Source organism: Urocampus carinirostris, chromosome 6 (assembly GCF_059441175.1).
Source record: "Urocampus carinirostris isolate Australia breed hairy pipefish chromosome 6, RoL_Ucar_1.0, whole genome shotgun sequence".
NCBI lineage: Eukaryota > Metazoa > Chordata > Actinopteri > Syngnathiformes > Syngnathidae > Urocampus > Urocampus carinirostris.
In genome coordinates, this window is record NC_142354.1 from 9,242,849 (window position 1) to 9,264,575 (window position 21,727).

Consider the following 21,727-nt stretch of genomic DNA (forward strand, 5'->3'; position numbering starts at 1 on the left):
ACAAAGTGTTTTTCAGAAATGAAACCTGAGACCAGCAGACCCCTCCTCTCGGAACTGTACCCGAGACGTCCCAAGCTGGAAAAAAATCCTGGCGGGTCTTTTGGGTTCATTTTTTTGGGACTATTAACTACTGAGTACTTTTTTTTTACTTAAGCAACCACAAGGGGGCGATTTTACATTCAAGGCTTTGGGGGTGCTAAGCACCCAGAGACATTGAAATATGAATTAAGTCATTTTAAGAAGCAATAAACAGTGAAATAATACATAATTTACCTCTGTGTTGTCAAACACAAGCTGTTTTATGACAAAGAAGATAAGAGTTCTGTCAGGACCAGAACGGAAACAGAACCCACTTGCGTGACATTTACCACAAGTTTTTATTGAAAGAGAGAGGAAGACCTGCGCGCACGATCCGGTGTTTGCTCTCGTACTCTGATTGTGCTCTGAACGCGTAAGTAGCGAGCGATGGTGGTGTCGAGGACAAAAATGATCGGGGGTCGGTAGCCGGGACTGGGAGAGCAAGGCGTGGTCGGGGTCGGAAGCAAGTCGTAAGCCAGAACGGGAGAGTCGACGTAGTCGGGGATAAAAAGAGGTCGTAAGCCGGGACGGTAAAACAGATGCGGTCAGGAGCAAAGACAGTTTGTAGCTGGAGACAGACAGGAATGAAAACGGGACAGGTGAGAGTCAGGGTCGAAAAAAGGCTTGCCTGTGTGCAAACCTCAGTTAACACTAGGCAAGCCTTTTTCGACCCTGACTCCCACCTGTCCCGTTTTTTGCTCCTGTCTGATCCTGACCGCGTCTACTCTCCCTTCCCGGCTTTCGACCTCTTTTTGTCCCAGACCTAGTCGACACTCCTTTCATAGCTTACGACTCGCTTCCGACCCCGACCACCTTTTCGCTCTTTCTGCCCCGTTTCGGGCTAACACCGTCATACAATAAGACCCCACCCCTTTGTACAGCGTGCAGCCTTCGAACAATGGCAGCACGCGTCTCTCTCCTGTCTCGGCTACTGACCCGTTTTTCCGTTCCAGACACCGCCATCGCTCGCCACGGAAGATTCCCTTCCGCGTTCAGAGCGACCCGCTTCCTGCGTCCAGTAATCACCAGTTTCTTCCAATAAAACTTGTGAGAAACGCTACGCAAGTGGGTCCTGTCTCCGTTCTGGGCCTGACGCCTGACAATAACACGTTGTTGACTTCTTGCTGGAATATTTAATATTCTATTAGTATTATGTAATTTAGATGAACATGACATAGCATCAGATTATTATAATCTACTATGAAACTGACCAATTTACCAAGGCTCATTATAATCTGTTCTAATTTTTGAAGCTTTTATGAAGCACCTCAGAATTTGAAGGCGCAGTGTGTAATATTTGACCACTAAATGTCCCTTTTTGTCATGCAACTGAGTGTTTTTCAACATTTTTGGTCTTCTTATACAAAATATGTGGACTCAACATAGCCAAACTGTATCCTTTTTTTTTTAATTTTCGGCCAAGCTTTCTCAAGCTTTTTGGTCCTTTTGGGTGCCCGTAGCTGTAAAATGGCAGACAATCATGTCAACGCCGTTTAAGGGGAACCTCATGTTGTGTCACTTGACTGCAAAATTCTCGACATCAGGTATTCACGAAATTTGCACATTTGAGTATTTTTACCTATGATTGAAATATATTCCGTTTTTTCACGGCAGCATCATAAAGCCAATATGTCAGTCAAGTCAAGTCATTTTTATTTGTATAGCCCTTAATCACAAATAGTCTCAAAGGGCTTCACAAGTTATTACCTATAAGAAGTTTAGGTTATTCATATGCTATAGAGTAGAAGTGAGTTTTAAGCTTAGACTTAAACATGTCCACTGAGGCAGCAGATCGGATCTCAGGGGGAAGAGCATTCCACAACACCGGTGCCCGGATGGAGAACGCTCTCGAACCAGCGGAACACTTCTTGGCTCTTGGGATCACCAGGAGCTATTGGCTGAACTATTTCCCACAATGCCTTTCTCTTCATTCAGTCCAGAATATGTGGGTCAGCGAGATAATACCGTATTTTTTTTGTACTGTATTTTTACTCATTATAGGTCCCAAGACTTGCAGTGTTGCTGAAGTGAGACGCAAAAACATGATAACCATGGAAACAAATTTTCTGTTTATCAAGAACTACAAAGAGCAAGGTACTACCATTTCTATATTGCATCGCTGTAATCAATTGGCAACGTGAACAATTATATAGAATCAGAAGAAAAAACAACTTTTTTTTTGCTTCTTGAGTTTTGCTTTAAAACAACAATTGGGGGAAAAAAAATCCACTTTTTATTATTGTTTTTGTGACTATAGTCTCCATCATCCCTTCACCCTGAAAAAGTCAAGTACAAGCAACCCAAGTAATGTTCCAAAAATAACCAGTGACGGGGAAATTTTGTGAAGTAGAAACTTTTTAATTTTATTTCATGCAATTAATTCTCGATTATTCCTTGAAACCATAGAACAAAGGCTTTTTACAGGTTTAAACATTTGTTTTGACAATTACAGGTACAGTACTGTATAAGGTTTTTTTTCCAAGCATAAATGATTTAAACAGAAAGATTGATTAGCCAATCAAAATTCAGAATACAATGAACGCGCGTTATAGCGAGGGTGTACTGTCGCGGAATTGGTCAGTAGTGCCTTTGTGTGGACGTTCGGTAGTTTTAACAAATGTAAAATAAAACACGTAAAAATAACACTTAACCTGATACATCCTCTTTGAGGGACTTATTGTTTATTTTTGTAGTATAATCTATGTATAATTTATATACATATCATAAAAAAGTTAATTTTGTTTAAAGAAATCAAAAATAATTTAAATTGCATCACGGTTAAATTTGCTTCAAATAAATGTAAATTGCATTACTTGAGACAAAATAATATGGGAACTTTCATTTTAGTTTTGTAAATTAATTACAAACGAATACTAAACGATCTGTTTTTACAATAACGCTTAGTTTAAATCACGTTAGCAGTTTTTAGTGCAAATATCATTAAAAATCTAAATGTACTTTCTGATGGTAAAATTGATATATATGTATTGAAAACAGAGTTGTTTTAAATCAACTTTCAAATATTTAAACCCGTTTTTTAAAAAAAAAATATAATAATATAGGAACTTTTATTTCAATTTTGTAGCTACGCCGGCCATTTCCGGGAGTGCACAGTTGCCGATACTCTGAAACTAGCTAACTCATTCAAGGGATTCTTCGTCACTAGGTAAATTAGTTAAAGAAGTGATTATAATTGCGTTCTTGGTCGTGATTTTTCATTTTTTTAACATACGCTAACTAATATTTGGGGACTATTTTATCGATATTAAATCATTGTTGTGTTTATGTAATGTGCAAGGTTTGCTAGCATACGTGCGGTTAAACATAGTTAGCAGTGTCATGGCGAAATTATCATATACCTCATCTTTATGTCTCGTTTTGTTCGTAGGTCTCCTGTCCAAAGTTGAATCATGTTTCTGACGAGATCGGAATATGACAGGTTAGTGCGAAGGAAGCCTTAACGCAAGCTGCTTTGTCATTCGTTGCCTTTGCATGCTACTACTGCCCAATAAAGTGGAACAAACACCAGCATGTTAATTGTTTTTTTCACGTTTAAGTAGATTAAGTGAAATATTTTGTAGCTGAATCTGTCAATTCATGTTTATTTGGGACACCCTTAATCACAAATAGTCCCAAAGGGCTGCACAGACTACATATTATTGCAAACCACAGACTAAATATTACACATCCCCTGATCTAAAATCGACATGAGGGCAAGGAAAAACTCAAAATCCTCAACATGAGGAAAATCAGGACCGCACATGAGATCATCCCCCTTCTAGGATGACGAGGCCAAAATGGATGTTGCAATAACTAATAATACACAGATATTGTCAACACAAAATATAGGTTATTCATATGCTGTAGAATAAAAGTGTGTTGTAAGCTTAGATTTGAACATTTCTACTGGGGTTGCAGATCGAATCTCAGGGGGAAGAGCATTCCACAGGACTGGGGCTTGAATGGAGAACGCTCTAGAACTTGCGGATCTCTTCTTGGCTCTTGGGATCTGTGACTCGTTTAATGTCTATTTTATTTTCCATGGTGCCCTGCAGGCGTCAAAACTTTTCCTTTTCTGCCCAGAATTCTGAATGTTGTTTCCAAATACCAATACGCGATCATCTAATTCTTGGTCATTTTTTTCAGAGGTGTCAACACATTCTCTCCAGAAGGAAGGTTATTTCAAGTTGAATATGCTATTGAGGCTATTAAGGTGAGAATTTTGTTTAAAGACCATGTTTCTTTGAGGTAGTTTCACTTACAAAGGTCATTATGTATATATATATTTTTGTTATTTTTCAGCTCGGCTCCACAGCAATTGGGATCCAGACGTCGGAGGGAGTGTGCTTGGCTGTGGAAAAGAGGATCACCTCTCCGCTAATGGAACCCAACAGCATTGAGAAGATTGTGGAGATAGACAGTCATATCGGTAAGTTTTTGCAGGAGAACGCAACCTCTAAATGAATTGCCAAGAGTTGCAGTACATTTGTTCAACCTCGGAGTGAAAGGATGAAAAGTGGACTACGGTGTATACAGTCAACCTATTATCATCATGTAACATTGTGAAAATGAGGATATAGTGTTAAAGCTATTCATATTCTGTAACGCAATTTTAAAAAACAATACATTCTGTATACAATATCAGTCAACAGAAATATTACAAATGTTTTAATGTTTTTATATTGCTGATTGTGGCGTACACTCAAATATCCCAGCTCAAAATATTAGAATATCTTGGAAAAGTATATTAGTAAGCTATTCACCATGTAATAAATCAACTAATTGGAAATATTTCAGATAATTTGTAATGAATCCAACTTTTTAAAAATTACATTAGGAAGTCCTGTGCATGTATAGCAAAATAACATACAGTGATACCTCAGTACTTCATATTTTATCTTTGTTAGCTACATATTTAAACAATTATTGTTTTTATTCATATTCTTCATATTTTTGAATGCGTAGAAACGTTCAAGAATAAATACAATGATAGGGATTTTTTTCTTTTTTTGTGTCCGACCACAGATCCCGAACAGATTGTAGTCGAGCAGCAATGTGTCACTGTACCTCAAAATATTGTTTGAATTTCCAAATGTTGAACTGCAAATTTTCCAGTACTGTCTAACAAATGCTGTCCTGGATGGTTTTTTGTTAACGTTTTAATTTTGTTCCGTTCAAAACTGACCATTGTCGTTGCCAGGGTAAGAATTGAAGAAATTGCACCCTGTCTCGAATTTTAAGTGTGCACAACCCATATACAGAAAATTTATTTGATACATTTTTGTCAAGTTTATAGTTTAGTAGACACTCAAGAAGAGGATACACCCATGTTCATATTTACTTTTAAGAAGAACAGGAGAAGACTGTACCAAAACACTCACAATTCAAACATTTCTGTCCTCCCATGAACCCTTTTTATTAATTCTCCTAGGTTACAAAAGCACATTCGCCCTAAAGATTGTTAAAATAAAAGAACAGCAACATGATTGGCGGCGAGTGATAACTATGTAAACAGTTCATAATAGTCAAAACAAAGAAAAACAGTGCACAATAATAGTCAAATGAATGAACTGATATCCTATGCAATCTCTTTTGCAGTAGTCCCATATAAAAAATGAAATAAACTTATTAATATGTTTTTTTTTTTTTTTTTTTTTACTGCCACTGACCTCTTTCACTTTCAATAGTAATGAAAGTGGAATGTGCCATTTTTATAGCCGCCAGTAAATAAGTAAATATATAATTTTAATATGCAATGTTCTCCCTTATAAGAAACAAACAATTTTTACCAATTTCAGCTGGGATGAGCTCCAGCACCCCCGTAACCCTCGTGCAGACGAGAAATGAAATACTAATAATAATCATTGGTCGTTTTTGTGTCTTGTGGGAAGGCTGCGCCATGAGCGGTTTGATAGCTGATGCAAAGACTTTAATTGACAAAGCCCGCGTGGAAACACAGGTAAGGAAGTTTGCAATCTACCTTCTTATCAGATTGACCTCACTCATGTTGTCTTCTGCGTAGAATCACTGGTTCACTTATGATGAAACCATGACTGTGGAGAGTGTGACTCAGGCCGTGTCCAACTTGGCGCTGCAGTTTGGGGAGGAGGACGCTGACCCTGGCGCCATGGTCCGTCTCCTTTTACTTTTTCTCCCCACATTCGCGACATCTTAGTGGACTATCAACCTTTGTTTACTCTGCAGAGTCGACCATTTGGAGTAGCACTTCTTTTTGGAGGGGTGGATGAAAAAGGACCGCAATTGTACGTCTTGCTTACGATTTCTGGACATTGAAGACGCCGGAGTGTCAATTACCCTTAATTTGTGGTTTACTTCCAGATATCACATGGACCCATCAGGAACTTTTGTGCAGTGTGACGCTCGGGCCATTGGCTCGGCATCTGAGGGTGCACAGAGCTCTCTGCAAGAAGTCTACCACAAAGTAAAACTAAATTTAAGAGTTAAACTCATCTAGGAGGATGTATTTTTTCATTCTTTTCAAAATTTGCCGTTTCTGTTTGAATCCCATAGTCCATGACGCTAAAGGATGCCATTAAGTCATCTCTCACTATCCTCAAGCAGGTGATGGAGGAAAAGCTAAACGCTACCAACATTGAGGTGTGTGCTTGATTATTTGTGTATATGTGTGTATTCTCACCATATTTAAAAATAATGCAGTGTTCCCTTGCCATATCGTGGTTTATTTTTAATTCCTCAGTGCATCTTTGATTTCTTTCTATTAGTTCTGCGTATTTTTGCATGGGTCACTCAAACCAATCGCAAAACTTTTTATTTTCTCTGCTCTGAGTGGAGCAATGAGAATAAATAGTTGACATGACTATGGACAAATAACCCCTTTTACATGACGTTTGCAAGCAATACGACGAGGGGGCGGGAGTTTCAAGATGAGAGACGTTATTAAGCAAAAAGACATTGTTTTCCCCATTTTGAATAAATGAAATGATGATATCAATATTTTCACTCACCAAATTCAACCAACTAGTGTGCTTGTTTCCTTCAAAAGTGCTCCATTGCAACATACTGTCTATTTACAAAATGTGCTTGTATGTGGTTAGCCACAAGCATAGACTTAACACTATATATGAAGAGATACAACTGTTGCTACCGTGCTTGTGTTCTCCTTTGTGTATAAGTGCACTTCGTTGCTGCGTCCCATCTATTATTAATTTGTGCTCATTAGTGGCTTGCCAGTAGCATAGACTTACACTACATATGGACAGATAGAACTGGCAAATCCACTACCGTCGTATTTTTGCCATGGGGGACAGAAAATAATAAATCGTCCCGAGAAAATCATCCAATACACATGAGACTTTTCCAGAGAGTAAGCCGGAGTTTGTGTATCATTTGTCTCCATACTACAAGTCCCACAGTGCTTTGCTGCATCAAAATATATAGAGTTCCAGAAACTTCATTCGTGCATTAATGCACACAAGAAAACCGATTCCTCATTTTATGCTGGATTTCATCCAAATATATATACCGTATTTTATGGAATATTAAGCGCAAGTTTTGTCAGAAATTCAAATTTGCGCCTTTTAGACCAGTCATATACGGTAAGTAAAATTGGGTGTAACTGCTATATACGGTAACCATTTATGATTGAATCAATTCATAATGTTCCATCCATCCATCTATTATCTGCACCTTTTATCAGTAGGGTCGCGGGGGGTGCTGGAGCCCATCCCAGCTATCTTCGGGCAATGGGCAGGGGACACCCTGACCTGGTTGTCAGCCAATCACAGTTCATAATGTTCCATGATTTAAAAATAATAATGATAATGTTCTGTCCGTTTATTTATTTTTATTTTTATTTAATGATTAAAATATTGCACCCAAAAATTCATTTTTTGATGTTGATTCTTTAAACAGTGGTACTTTGTTTTATAATTTACCCATCTTATAAATGTTTTGGTTTTCAAAGTTCACCCCTGGCTAGAATCTTCCTCGTTATAAGATCAGTTTTCTAGTATCCCAAGTCAATGAAAACTGAAACATTTTAAAAGCATTCTGAGATCAAGTCAGAAACAACAATTGCTGGATTTCAATTTTATGGGTCCGGCGACGGAAACTGCACAGTGGATGGAAAAGTGTGCCAAGACATGTAACTGACTTTCTTCAGGTTATCCTTTTCCTTTGTTGCTGTTATTTTTTCTAACTGTTCTTAGATAATAAAGCTTTGCACTGTACAGTAACTTAATCCCCTCTGCATGTCTTTAGCCTCATTTCTTGTTTTATTTTTATTATTTGGTATATTCATGAACATTGACTGATCACTAATGTACCATCAGGGCAGTTGGAGTTGATTTAATTGGGGGTTGGTTCCATTTGATAACTTTGGATCGTATTAATCCCGTTTCCATTTCATTGAGAACACGTGTTTCAATTTACAACGGTTTCATTATACAAGGTCACTCGGTTTCATTATACGTCACTGCTGAAACTAATTAAATCCATGAGTAGGGGTACCACTGTAGTAATTTACTGTATGTACTTATGAACACCTTGGCGATCGCAAAAAAAAAATACATTGTCAGGAATTCAGAAGTGCGCCTTATAGACGGTAAAATACGGTAAATGGTCCCTACTTTGCAAAAATTCACCAATGCCAATAGTGATGTAACATTTAACTGCAAAAAAACAAAGAAATATTGTACAAAGGTTTTAATATAGAAGCTTTTTCTCTTTAAAGCTGGCGACAGTGGAGCCAGGGAAGACCTTCCACATGTACTCAAAAGAAGAGCTGGAGGATGTGATCAAGGATATTTAGGACACCAGTAAACAGGAAGTGGCGCAAGAAAACGCAACTCTCCATCAGTACATCCAACTTGCCGCATAAGAAGTTTCGTCCGTGCGATGTGCAGATGGACTTTTTGCCTATCAGTGTCTGTACAGCGGCAGAAAGAAAACCAGGGGGGTCCAGGGGTATGTTTTTTTTCTAATAAATCAGTACTTCAATTAAACTGTTGTATTGTGAAAAAAGTCAATGTGTTTGTTGAATGGATTTGTCTTTATTGTCATTGATAACAGCATATTAAAGCATTTTGTGCAGCAAGATTAAAAAGGGTAAGCACATAACGACTCTAAAGAGAAAACAAGGTAAAAGAAATGATAAATAGTCCAAAAGTATTTACAGTGTAGTGCTTGGAAACCAAGTTGTAATAATAGTGCAATGAAAAGTGGTTGTTGGTGTTTCTAGATGCGCTTTCAGGGTTTAATATGAGCTCTTACCAGTAACACAAAACGTATTCTCTTAATAAACATCTTTTTGGTTTTTGCTCGTTAAATGATAAAATATTTATTTTCTTCCTTCTTCTGCGGAAAGTTTTTGTCTGCACTTGTAAGTTCCAGCAGTGCATCTGAGAGCTATCTTGCATAACACGAAAATAATTTGAAGAATTGGCCTATTCAAGTACAACAAAGGTGGAGGGCTTCTTTCGGTGCAATTAAAACTCATATAAAAGGTGCAAAAGGATAAAAACGTTTAACAAAAACGGCTCCAGTTCGTCTTTTGTTTTTCAGTGTCTCCTGATCCCTCATATTTCCCTTCGTCTCAAAGGGCGGCACAGACTATTGCAAACTACAGAACATTATGACACCATCCCTGGATCTAAAACCCACATGAGGGAAAGGAAAATATCAAAAACCTCAGCATGAGGAAAATGAAACCTTACGAGGGACCGCACATGAGGTAATGCCCCTTCCAGGATGACCATGTGTTCAAATTTAAACAAACTGCATGTGGAATATTTGATAAGCAGTTCTGACTTTTTGTCAGTGAGTGTTTTTTTTTTTTATGAAAACGATTAAAATCAGCAAAATTGTATGTAAGGTTTTTACTTTGACTCATTTCACAAGTTTTCTTTACCACTAGGAGCTGTTAATAATACACAATCTCCCTTCAAATGATCACGCTGCCTAAAATGTGGAAAAAAAAAAGTATTTCCTATTTTTCAGGAGGTAACACAAGTTTTATTTCAATGTAGTGCTTGGAGAATGGCCTGAGTTGCAACAATAGTGCAATAACCTTAGCAGCAACAACAAAAATAGCCCAAATAAATCCCAATATTTATATTTTTCAGTTTTGTGCGCCTGTTAGAGACTATGGGTAATACTAAACACTGTCCATTTAACATCTCATCTCATTAGCTGTACCGCTTATCCTTATTAGGGTCGCGGGGGGCTGGAGCCCATCCCAGCCATCTCCGGGCAGTGGGCAGGGGACACCCTGAACTGGTTGCCAGCCAATCGCTGGGCACACGGGGACGGATAACTCACTCGCTCAGTCACACCTAGGGACAATTTGGACCGGCCAATTCACCTGAAATGCATGTCTTTGGAATGTGGGAGGAAACCGGATTGCCCGGAGGAAACCCACTCGGGGAGAACATACAAACTCCGCACAGTAAGGCCGGTAGCTGGATTTGAACCCACGCAGGAGGTTCCCACGACCTCAGAACTGTGCTGCACACGCGCTAACTACCGCGCCGCCTTGCTGCCCGTCCATTTAACGTATAATGTCTAAATTGAATATGATGTGAAAGTCATATTTATCATTTGATGTCACCGGTGAATAAAGCTTGTTCATTTTGGCTATTAATTTTGAATTTTACCAACATTTAACTCTTATCTAGTTTTAGTATATTTATATGTTGTTTTTATAGAAAAATAACCAAACTGTAATAAAATAAGCAAAAATTATATCATAGTGCAACAAAAAATGCGTCAGCCTATCACGTTCTGGATTTTTTTCCCGTTGTTTTGATTAAATGAATAAAATCAGAAAAAAATCTTGCTAGATTGTTACTTTATGAGATTTAAAAAAAAAAAATAGACGTGTAATCTTAAACAGATTCATCACATAAAATATGAAATATATTGTACTGCACTATAAATATCCATCTTGATATGCTAATTCGTATATTTTGGTTATCATTCAAATGTATTTTTTTCCACAAATCGGAGGCGCTAAATAATACACAATATCCTTTTAAATTACGAAAAAAGACAAAGAAAATTGTAATATTTAAATCCACCACTTGAGGACGCTAAAATCCCCGAAACCACGCGCCCATCAGCTAACCAAAGAAGAGTGGTACTGTCCAATGAAAACTCAGGTTATTTTCGTCCTGGCCAATCAGGTGCCTCTGTACTATGGGACGTTAATGAAAGCTACTCCGCGGGGCAGGGGGGAAAAGTGGAGTCAGCCTTGGGGATTAATACAGCACGGCGAGTGAGCGCCAGGCCGATTTTCGACATGATTTTTGACGTTTACTTCGTCACATTTTGCTTTTTGGCGAGCGGGTTAGCGAGACAATTCCATGCGGGACTAAAGAGGGACTTGAGGGTCGAAGAAGGGCGACAAAGTCTGGAGAAGTTGGCGGAGATGTCGGCACTCAATCAAGACTCGTGTCCCAAATTTCCTCCGGTGGAGTCTGCGCTTTTAAACAATACTCACACTGTAAGTCAAACTTTTTTTTAATTTTACTTGCACAAGCTTGTAATTAATTTCTTGAATTTGGTGTTTTTAATTGATAATTTGACAAGGGTTTTTTTCCCTATCAACCATCGCACGATTTAAAGGGACCCTGTGTATTATCTAGCGCGTCCTAGTGGTAAACTAAACCTCATTAATTTAAAACTTTATTGGTCCGAATAATGAGCTAGAATATGTGAACAATAGAATAACTATCCCATTTTTTGGGATATTCGTAGGTCGTGTAATTTGAATTTGATTGACAAAATATGAGGCTCACTTAGAGCAGGGGTGTCCAACTCATTTTATCTCAAGGGCCAAACGAGAGAAAGAAAGTGGGTAAACGAAAGGGAGAACGAAGACAATACGCGGAAAGGATAAAGTAAAGAGAAAGAAAATGAGAAAGAGCAAAAAATAAATGGAAAGAAAACTACAGAAGAAGAACATATAGAGAGAGAGATTAGAACAATAAAAATGGAACGACAAATGAGAGAAGGACAACAACAGAGAAAAATAGAGTGAAATATTCGAGTAAATGAGACAATAAACATTAAGAGAGATGGAATGAGAAACTGAAGAGAGAGGGAAAGAAAAAAGGAAAAGCTTGAATGCAAAAGAGTGTGATAGAAAATAAAAGAGAGAACGACAAATTAGAGGACAACGACAAACGAAAAAAAAGAGTGAAATATCTGAGTAAACGATAAACAATAAACATTAAGAGAGATGAATGAGAAACTGAAGAGAGAGTGAAAGAAAACGCTTGAATGCAAAAGAGTTTGAAATAGGATGGAAAGAAAATAAAAAAAGAGAAAGAAAGGAGAACAAAAAGGGAGACATTGTCTTTGTGAGAGGCACCTTCCTTTCCTGAAATCAAGATGACAAGACAACTGCAGCTCGTTTTTCTCCTGCACTTCTCTCAGTGTTGTCATGCCGGCCGTATTCAAACTGTTGGTGGTGATCCTGCTCGCGGGCTGCATGTTTGACACCATTAACGTAGAGTGAAATAAAATCATTGTCTGCCATCTTGCAACTTTGTGAAGGGCAAAACATTTTTAGAAAAATCGCGTAGTTTCCTCACTTTGACTAATAGTCGTTTCTAATCTTGTTCTTTGTAGCACTCATTTTCAGGTTCACTACACCACATGTTTCGAACTCATGGCTCGCTGGCCCAATCTAGCCTGCCACCTCCTTTGATGTGTCCTGTGAGACAAATGCTTAGAGATGCAAAAGAGAAACATGAGCTGCGTCATGTCAAACAATGACTTGCAGTTTTAAATCTGTCCATTGGAAGGCGCCAAAGCTAGGCGGCACTTGCAGAATCATGGAAGGAAAAACCTCTGAGTCCCATCCCTGAATCATAATTTAATTGTGAGCCTCCAAGAAGACCTTCAACCCTCCAGCTAAGACACACTTTTTATGCCATTTATTCAAAAGTCTGGTCCCCCTGAGAAGGTTTTTTTTTTTAAGCCAGCGACATCTAGTGGTCAAGTTTTGCACAGGTCCCTTTTAAATTCTAAAAAAAACAAAGGCATTTAAGAGGACTTTGTGTATTATTTAGCGCCTCCTTGTGGTAAAAATAACTTAATCTTGCGATCCACTCAAAACCCTCCTTTTAAACTTGCCTTCCCATCATAAACTGCTTCATTCGGCCTCTCATTTTTACTGTACTTTGTTATTGTTTTTTTTTGTTTTTGTTTTTTTAATTAGGGTCACTGTGTTTTATCCTTTTTAAAGCAACCATGGCTGACCTTATTTTCGGGACTAAGGGCGCACCCAGAAAACAAAAACTTGTCAGAAGATAGAAATTTCCCCTTTAAAACACAGTAACAAAATCAAAACTGCATAACAACACAATTAATTGCTTTTACATACTGTAACAATTTTACTGTATGAACAAATCAGATTCATTTAGTTGTAAAATCCGATTTCCTAATATTTCTGTTATGTGAGAAATTATTATTTTATTTTTTTTGATGTTTTTTAATGCAAATTTGAGTTATTTCATGCACCTTATAGTTAAGTGCGCCGTATATATATGAAGGAAATAGCTCAAAGAGGAATGTATTAGGTTGCGCCTTAAAATCACATGCACCTTAAAGCTGGTATCTGTGACGTCAAAATATTCTTCTTAGTGACGCCAGCTGCTGGCTGAATTCATCATTGCAGCCTCTGTCGAGTATGTGAAATTTTAAGAAGCGCTCAAATAAACTCTTCCTTTTTTTTATTTTTGTGGGGGTTTGGGTTGGCGTTTGGACTCTATTTGAAACGATCCTTTTCTCATTTTCGGCCGAAAATAAAAGCGTGAGCACGTGCGTGAAATCACACCTCCCCGCCTCCTTTCCTCCAGTCAAACCCGCTAAGAGGCGGTAACACTGAGGGTAAAAGATGCAAGGCGCGGTGGGAAAAAATATAAAGACTCTTTAAATTCTATCGGGCATTGTTAACACATACCTAATGGAGAAAATGTTTCGTTTTTGAGGACACCTCAAACTATGCACCCCACCTTTTTAGGTCTGCAGTATACGACAATTGTCAACGATTTTGTGTCCCGATTACTAATGTGACTCACCTGTGCCTGATCATTTGGCGCCAACTGCCGCGGGTTCCGATTGGCTCCCTGTCAGTATTTGAAGTCAGTCCTGCCAATCCCCTGTTGTCAGTCCGTCTGCAAACCTCAGTGTATACTAGGCAAGCCTTTTTCGACCCTGACTCCCACCTGTCGCGTTTTTGCTCCCGTCTGTCTCCGGCCACGACCTGTTTTGATCCTGACCACGTCTGCTCTCCCATCCCGGCTTACGACCTTGTTTGTCTCCCAGTACGTCTACTCTCCCGTTCAGGCTTACGACTTGTTTCCGATTCCGACCACATTTTTACTCTCCTGTCCCGGCTATCGACCTGTTTTCCGTCCCTGACACCACCATCGCCCGCTACGGCCCGATTGCGAGAGCGACTTTCTTCCCGCGTCTAGCGAGCGCCGGATCGTGGGCGCTGCCCTTCCTCTCTATCTCAATAAACTTGTGAGAAATGTGACGCAATTGGGTCCTGTTTCCGTTCTGGTCCTGACATTTTGCTGCTCCGGATACCCAAAAATCTTAAAGGCTCGGCAAAAAAAAAAAAAAGATACATTTTGCCGTTAGTCGCCGTAGTTATTCTTCCATGTGCTATTTAGCACTACTGTTTGTTTGCACTTCACACATTTTACCAGTAAATGTCACTGTATTGTGTCGCCCAACGGAAAATGAGTGCTTAAAGGGAAAATACAAACTACGGAGACTCAGTGACCAAAACTCACCAATTTTCCTCTTATTTTTGTCCCTCACCAGGAAATGTCTTTTGAAAAACTAGTGGAAGTTCATATTATTGCTTTTCTGGTGTTTGATGTTTCGCTTAAAAATATGTAAATGAGGACAAATGGTTTTGAAACCTGAATCAAGCGAGTAACAGAAAAGATGACGGTCTCTTTTGTTGCCTGGGGCCTCTTCCAAGGTCATTATTCTCTCCATTGAAAACGGATGTTTGCATCTTTGTCAACAGGTGGACCCCATAAAGTTTTCATTGAGTCTATGTAGGTCATTGGTCCAGATCGCTTCCATTAGCGGCTAAAGTGTTCCCGGGTAATTGGAGGATTTTGGACGAAGGGCCGCGACAAAAGCACAAAGTTGTGTCAGTCCGACTTCCAAAATCAACAAAGCAGCCTTCGTTATGACTTCCACTCCAGCCAAAAACATAACAGTTCGAATATGAGGTCCAACTTGGCCGGTCGTCTTCCTGTTTGCAGTGTGTTCCTGAATATTGCCCGAGTCACATTTTAACCTGGACGGGATTAACCGAGTTCTGACCTTCATTCACTGTTTTTGTTGAATTGCGCCTTTTGAGAACGGCACAAACGTTTGAGAGTTTTGCAATCTCTGCCTGTTTACAAGCTGGCATCAATCCCATTGGAAACAGAATATTGGATTTCTGGAGTAATAGCAAAGACAAACAAATTACCCCGCGTACAGAAGAGGTCAACCGATTATCGGCAATGGTTTTTCGAAATTTGATGGATATCAGTATCGGGATTTTATTTATTCCACGAGCCGATGACTTACACTCAGACTCAGCCGAGCCTTACTCTCCCTCTCTCCTGCATTCTGTCTCGCACGTTACCCACCCCGCATCTTCTGATTGGATAAGCGACCGGGGGAGACACTAAGGCAGGAAGAATAACATTAGAGCAGAGTAAACAGTGACAGCTCTGCTAACTCCCGATTTCCAACATACCTGAGAATCAAGACCGCTGATGATAGATTTTTAAAAAGTATAAAGAGTAAAACTAGTTTTAGGGAAGCACGTTCAGGTGGAGACGGATACATTAGCTTATGACATAACATTAGGTGGTCAATCAAGCGTAAATGGTCTATATGGTAAATGGTCTGCATTTATATAGAGCTTTTCAAGTCAATGAAGACCTCCCAAAGCGCTTTACAATGTGCTTCACACTTTTCCCTTTTACACACTAACTAACCAATAGCAATGCAAGGCAACTACCTGCTATCGGAGGCATTAGGGATTCAGTGTCTTGCCCAAGGACACTTCGACATATAACACGGAGAAGCCGGGACTCGAACTTGCGACCTCTTGATCCTTAGATGAGCGCTCTACCTCCTGAGCTAATGCCGCCCCAAGCGTGTGTGTTTTTGAGTGAGAAGTTACCAGGCTGAGTGATTAGCTGTTACCATAACTCTTGCCCTAAAACAGGAGTGCCTACACTTTTTTATTAAATTCTGATGCACTTTTTGTCATACGTTAAGTCCTGTTTGAATCGATCCTTTCATTTATTCATTGTAAAAGGTTTTGGGGTACTATTTTAGTTTTTATGTGCATTTATACGAGTTGTTTCTAAGCCCAATTTATTTTCCCGCATTGTTAGTTTTTGGTTAAGGTGAAAGATTAATCATGTTGTGTTGAGATCTTATTTACTGTAAAAGATTTCAGAGAGCTATTTAGGTTTTATTTAATTCATGACAAATATTCCTTTTTTTGTCTCTACATTGTCAAACATTTCTTGCGCCTATTTTTAAGCTTATTGAGGAACAATTATCGGCCTCCTCTACATTTATTGCCTGTGTTACATTAAAAAACGTGATAGATGAAATCAGTAAGTGAGAATAGATCAAATGTATACATTTATCTATACATAGGCAAAATTTTGGGCGTGATGGCCCTGAGCCTGTTGGTCTATGTTTTAAGGCACTTCAGAGAGGTGGTGTCAAGGGTGAGAAGAGTCCTTAATAACGTTGTCCGAAATGTCCTCCAGACTAGGTCGAGAGCAGCCCATGAGTTTCTGTACCATGATTATGTCCCTCAGAGATGTTTTTATAGCATCTACAAGAGGCCAGCAGGTATAAGATGTTGTGGCCCGTGTGAGAGGAATCCTTATTAATGTTGTCGACAATTTCCTCAACAGCCCATGATTTTCTGAACTGTGTTGAATCTGTCCTCCTCAGGTTCTTATTGCATCTGCAGGCGGCCAGCAGGCATAATCTGTTGTGGCCAGGGTGAGAGGAGTTCTTTTCCTGAGTGGGCAGAGAACGGCCCATGATTTTCTGGTCTGTTTAGGTGACCCTAAGATGTCACTTTCATTGTGACACCAAAGCATCCTTTGTGCTAATAGCTATCTGGCATGCTCATACTTTAGATTGGTTAATATTTACTAAAAATAAATGCAGAAACAAAAAAATAATCCGTCCCATGTGACTAATATTCACGGTATTTGATTTGTAATACGTGTTTTAACCAAAAATAATGATTTTTAAATGAAAATGTTTACTTTCCATCTTAGTTCACCGACAAATGTATTTATAACAAGTTCATATCAAAGGGATAACGTTTCAATAGAATGAGATTTGAGCTGACAATATCATAAGACTCCAATTCAAGTCGGCTATATTGGATCTTAGGTCCACTCCAGCTTTTGATCCCAGTTTGAGCCTAAATCGGCCGAGCGAACTCAGTATCTCAGGGTTACCTCCATTCGTGGAATAGTTCTCCCTACCCCCCACCCTCCCGCCCCCAACTGCACAAAATCTAGTACACAATTACCCTTAGTGTGACGCTCCGGTAGGTATGGGTCATACGACAAAAATGTTATCTCGATAAAACATTTGTCAGTCGATATCGATCACGATCGCATGTCTTTCTTTCACATTCTAAGTCTAAATTTTGCCCCTGAGTGAAAATATGACAAAACCAGATTCTGCTTTAACCGATATTTGATATCGGAACAAAGGCGCATGGTGAAGAACTATTAAAAAGCATTTCACAAATATGAGGAATAATAAAAAAATTAAAAGTGAACACTATGAGGTCATCAAAACACAGAGCAGGGCACAACCCCCCTTCCACAGTGAATAACCATAAATACACAATGCAATTTCAATTTGCACTCAGTCAAGTCTAGTCAAATTTATGTGTATAGCCCTTAATCACAAGATGTCTCAGAAAACTGCATAGGTTACAATGACACCATCCCCTGATCCGAAACCAACATGTGGGCAAGGAAAAACTACATACCTCGAGCCTTTAAAATAGTAAAAAAAGTCAATAACAGCAACAACGCAGCTTCCCATCTTTGCCAGCTGGTCGATGCAGGCGTTAAGATTCTTCAGGTCCAGATGTTGGTTGGCCTGTGCAAGTTAGCTAATATAGCACTGATATGGTCAAACTCTTGTGTTCGTCAAAAGTCTTACTGCCACATTTTGAACCATCTCCAAACTTTTGATGCTAGACATCAGCAGACCAGTAAGCAATACATTACAGTAATCAGGCCGAGAAGTAATAAACGCATGAATTATAATCTCAGCATCCAATTGAGACAGCATTGAGCGAATCTTTGCAATATTACGGCGGTGGAAGAAAGCTATTTTATTAATATTTTTCAAATGTAACTGAAGCGACGGATTAGGATCTAATGTAACGCCTAGATTTTTGACTGAGTCACTATCGGTGATATTACATTTTTCAAGGTTCAGCAGGAAGTGACATCCATCTTTGTATCTCAGTAAGGCAGGCCTCTAAAGTTCTACAACTTAACTAACCAGTCAACTCCAGGGGTTGGATACAGTCTGCATAGGAATAGAAACTAGGTGTATACTTGCGAATAATAGCACCAAGCATTAGGCTCTGCAGTGTTAACCTAGCCTAATTTACACGACCACGCCTCATTCTTTATGGTGTCCTCAGCTACGCCCGCCGCTTTACATCGCACACAGGGCGCACTGTAGGTTAGGGCACGCCACACTATTTGAAAAAAAGTCAGACTTTGATGTGCGCCACTGGTCGTGAAAATACGGTAAATATTGTTTCGCTATTTAATTATATAATTGTCGCTATTTTGAATGGTGTTATGATCCGACTTAAACGACTTGGAGCAGGGCGGGGAAACCATGTTGCTGATAACTGTGTCAGGTGTGCGAGGGCACATCGCCTTTGGCATTCTGCAGCCAAATCCCCTCCACGGTTGGCACCAGCTGTGGGCGGTGCTTTAAGTAGCTATAATAGTAACTATGACTCTTTCAGCATGTTTTGAGTGGGGACGCAGAGTGTTATCCTTTGACTTCACTGTGTGAGCCACTGTACTGCTACTCCTGTGAAATGATTAGCTGCTCCTCCTTGTCACCTTCTTCGAGGCCTGATTTTTTTTGGCCTGGAACTTGTGTTTTCATTTTGATCTAGAATTGTCTTTAGTCTCATTGATAACAACATATTGGTATCAGGTTTTGTATTGGTGCTTGAAACCCTTAAATTCTTCATGAAGTGTTTTCATGGTTTGAGAAATCCTTGACTATTCGGTTGGGTGTTTGTAAACGTTTGGAATTGTTGCCACGTTTCACAAGTCTATTTATAAATGACACAGACATTGCTCTTTGGTGGCTTCACTTTGCCATTGCATTGCTTCTTCTTAATTACTGCTGTTTCATTAGTTTGTAGGGCATCATGTCACGCCTAACAGGACAGTTGCATGCTACACCTAAATAGGCTACTACGAAATGTGTTCGAGTGCAAGGATTATGTTTCGACCATGGATGTTTATTTGGGGTACTGTAAAAAGGACATTTTCATTTCACACTTCTATAGCATATGAATAACCTATATTTTATGTTGACAATATCTGTGTATCTGTGTATTATTTGCCCTCATGTAGTAGGTTTTAGATCAGGTGATGGTGTCATAATAGTCTGTGGTTTGCAATAATCTGTGGTCTGTGCAGCCCTTTGAGAGACTCTTTGTGATTAAGGGCGTCACAAATAAACAGGACTTGACTTAACATCTTTTACAATAAGATTAGACATGGCTATCTATCGATCTACCTTGGTCATATCCCTCAAGAGGGGTGACCAACAGCAAGACAAACACATACAATAACAAATAAAATAAAAAGGGAAAAAATAGCAAAAAAAAAAAAAAAACACACACACAAAATTTTTTGGACCATGGCCGGCCCAAAATACCCAAACAAGTTAGTGGAGAGGTGTTGTAAAAGGATGGTGGGATGTTTGGACGCGTTCTAAGGGATGGGTAGGGCACCCTTATGATGTGGCAGGGGTAAACCAGGGAAAGCTGTCGGGTCCTGCTGTTGAACAGAAGAGTGTGTCGTGTCAGCCTGACCCGAGTGACATGGCCGCTTTCTTGTGTCCCATTTCATCTGGAGGGACGAAAGCATGACTTCGATTAGACATGGCAGTCCAGGATAAACACGTAATAAAGGCTTTAAAGAGCAAAAGAAGGCAAAAAAATGTCACAGTAAATAGGCAAAATATTTGTAAAAGCGCTTTGGGAGGTCTTCAGTGACTTGAAAAGCATTAAATTAATGCAGACCATTTGCCATTCACCATTGCATTAGCGTTCCTATTTTCCCTGGTGTTCGGGTGGCGTAACTACAGTTTGAATGTTCGAAATTTAGTGAACGTTTTTATTATTTTTTTAGCAAAAATGAGATGACGATAATTGTCAGTTTATTGGCCAAGCCTACGCTTAGCCCTGTTTTGATTGACTACAGGATGATGTAGATGCAGAGGAGACGAAGATCTTCTCTGACTCCATCTGGAAGAACGTTTCGGATAACACCATAAACGTCACTAGAGTTGTTACCGGCAGCTTTCTATGTTCTATGTTTATTGGTTACTGGGACATTTTTTTGGGGTTTGATTTTTGCACAAACAACCTTTCCTGTTAGTTGTTGCTCTCTTGACTGCAAATCCCGTCTTCTAACCCCTCCGGTTGAAAAATTTTGTGGGAGGATAAAGACGTTCAGTGTAGAGGTGAGGCTGGGGTCCAGCCAGCTGTTGAGCTGTCAGAAACTTCTGAAAAATCCTTTCATTCCTCTCATGGTACAAAGAAAGGGTCAAAAGCATTCTTAACTATTTGATAAACAATTGATTTTTAAAATAAAATTGTCTTTATTGTCATTCATATCAACGTTTTGAAACATTGTATGCGAGATTAGACATGACACTCTAGGGTAAGCATGTAAAAAAGATTTTAAAGATAAAATGAATGAATGAATGAATGAACTTAATTTTGAACATTATTAAATAAAAACAGGACAAAAACAATGACTCGATAACAAAATAATGTTAACATGTTCGAAAAGGGGTAGTATGAAGCAGACGCTTATTTTCCCTACCCCTTCATCTTCCTTATTAATTACATTTTATAGATGGCTCCTCTTTTGTGTCTAAATACAAGACAATCTCAAGGATACGCGCATTACATAGGTCAGATATCAATAATTATATTAATAACAATAGTCACATATTTTCTACACTAATCATCTTAGTACCTATCCCTCAACGTCATAATGCCACTAGTCACCAAACGTCACTGCGACACCAATGATAATAACAGCATTAGCAAAAATATTAACAGTTATGATAAAACAATAGCAACACTAACAACAAAGTTGACCAATCTCCCGGATCACTCGTACCCCATTTTCTTCATCCCTGTATTCCACCAGTAATGCTTTTTTTTATTTAAATTTGAACTTGGGTTGTGATGTGGCTGCAGTTGGTGGAATGGAGTGTGAGGTATTGCACAGAGTGAGTCAAGGAAGCAAGGTTTTTGGTGCTCTGAGGAGAGTGATGAACAACAAGAGTATGAGTATGGATG

General features: G+C 39.1%; 2 protein-coding genes across 3 annotated transcripts in view; both read left to right on the top strand.

Annotated features, from left to right (window-relative positions):
- Window positions 1-3,155: 3,155 nt before the first annotated feature.
- psma5 (proteasome 20S subunit alpha 5) lies at window positions 3,156-9,086 on the top strand. The gene is made up of 10 exons (XM_088337098.1): window positions 3,156-3,244; window positions 3,467-3,517; window positions 4,225-4,291; window positions 4,381-4,507; window positions 5,970-6,037; window positions 6,101-6,208; window positions 6,283-6,341; window positions 6,418-6,520; window positions 6,610-6,696; window positions 8,792-9,086. Exons 2-10 carry the CDS (start codon window positions 3,489-3,491, stop codon window positions 8,867-8,869), a joined length of 726 nt encoding a protein of 241 aa, XP_088193224.1. The 5' UTR covers window positions 3,156-3,244; window positions 3,467-3,488; the 3' UTR covers window positions 8,870-9,086.
- A 2,207-nt stretch (window positions 9,087-11,293) lies between these two features.
- Window positions 11,294-21,727, top strand: part of LOC148363751 (sortilin-like) — a 41,411-nt gene continuing 30,977 nt past the window's right edge. For both annotated transcript variants that reach the window (XM_088337770.1, XM_088337771.1), the window contains exon 1: window positions 11,294-11,560. In XM_088337770.1, coding sequence (XP_088193896.1) covers window positions 11,357-11,560 — 204 coding nt within the window. In that variant the 5' untranslated portion in view covers window positions 11,294-11,356. The remainder of the gene's footprint in view (window positions 11,561-21,727) is intronic.

What these genes read in the sequence shown, in the direction of transcription:
- psma5 (XM_088337098.1), top strand. Translation starts at nt 3,489, where the DNA reads ATGTTTCTGACGAGATCGGAATATGACAG. An exon ending in ACGAGATCGGAATATGACAG is followed by an intron (nt 3,518 to 4,224) that starts GTTAGTGCGAAG and finishes CATTTTTTTCAG; the next exon opens with AGGTGTCAACACATTCTCTC. An exon ending in GGAGATAGACAGTCATATCG is followed by an intron (nt 4,508 to 5,969) that starts GTAAGTTTTTGC and finishes TCTTGTGGGAAG; the next exon opens with GCTGCGCCATGAGCGGTTTG.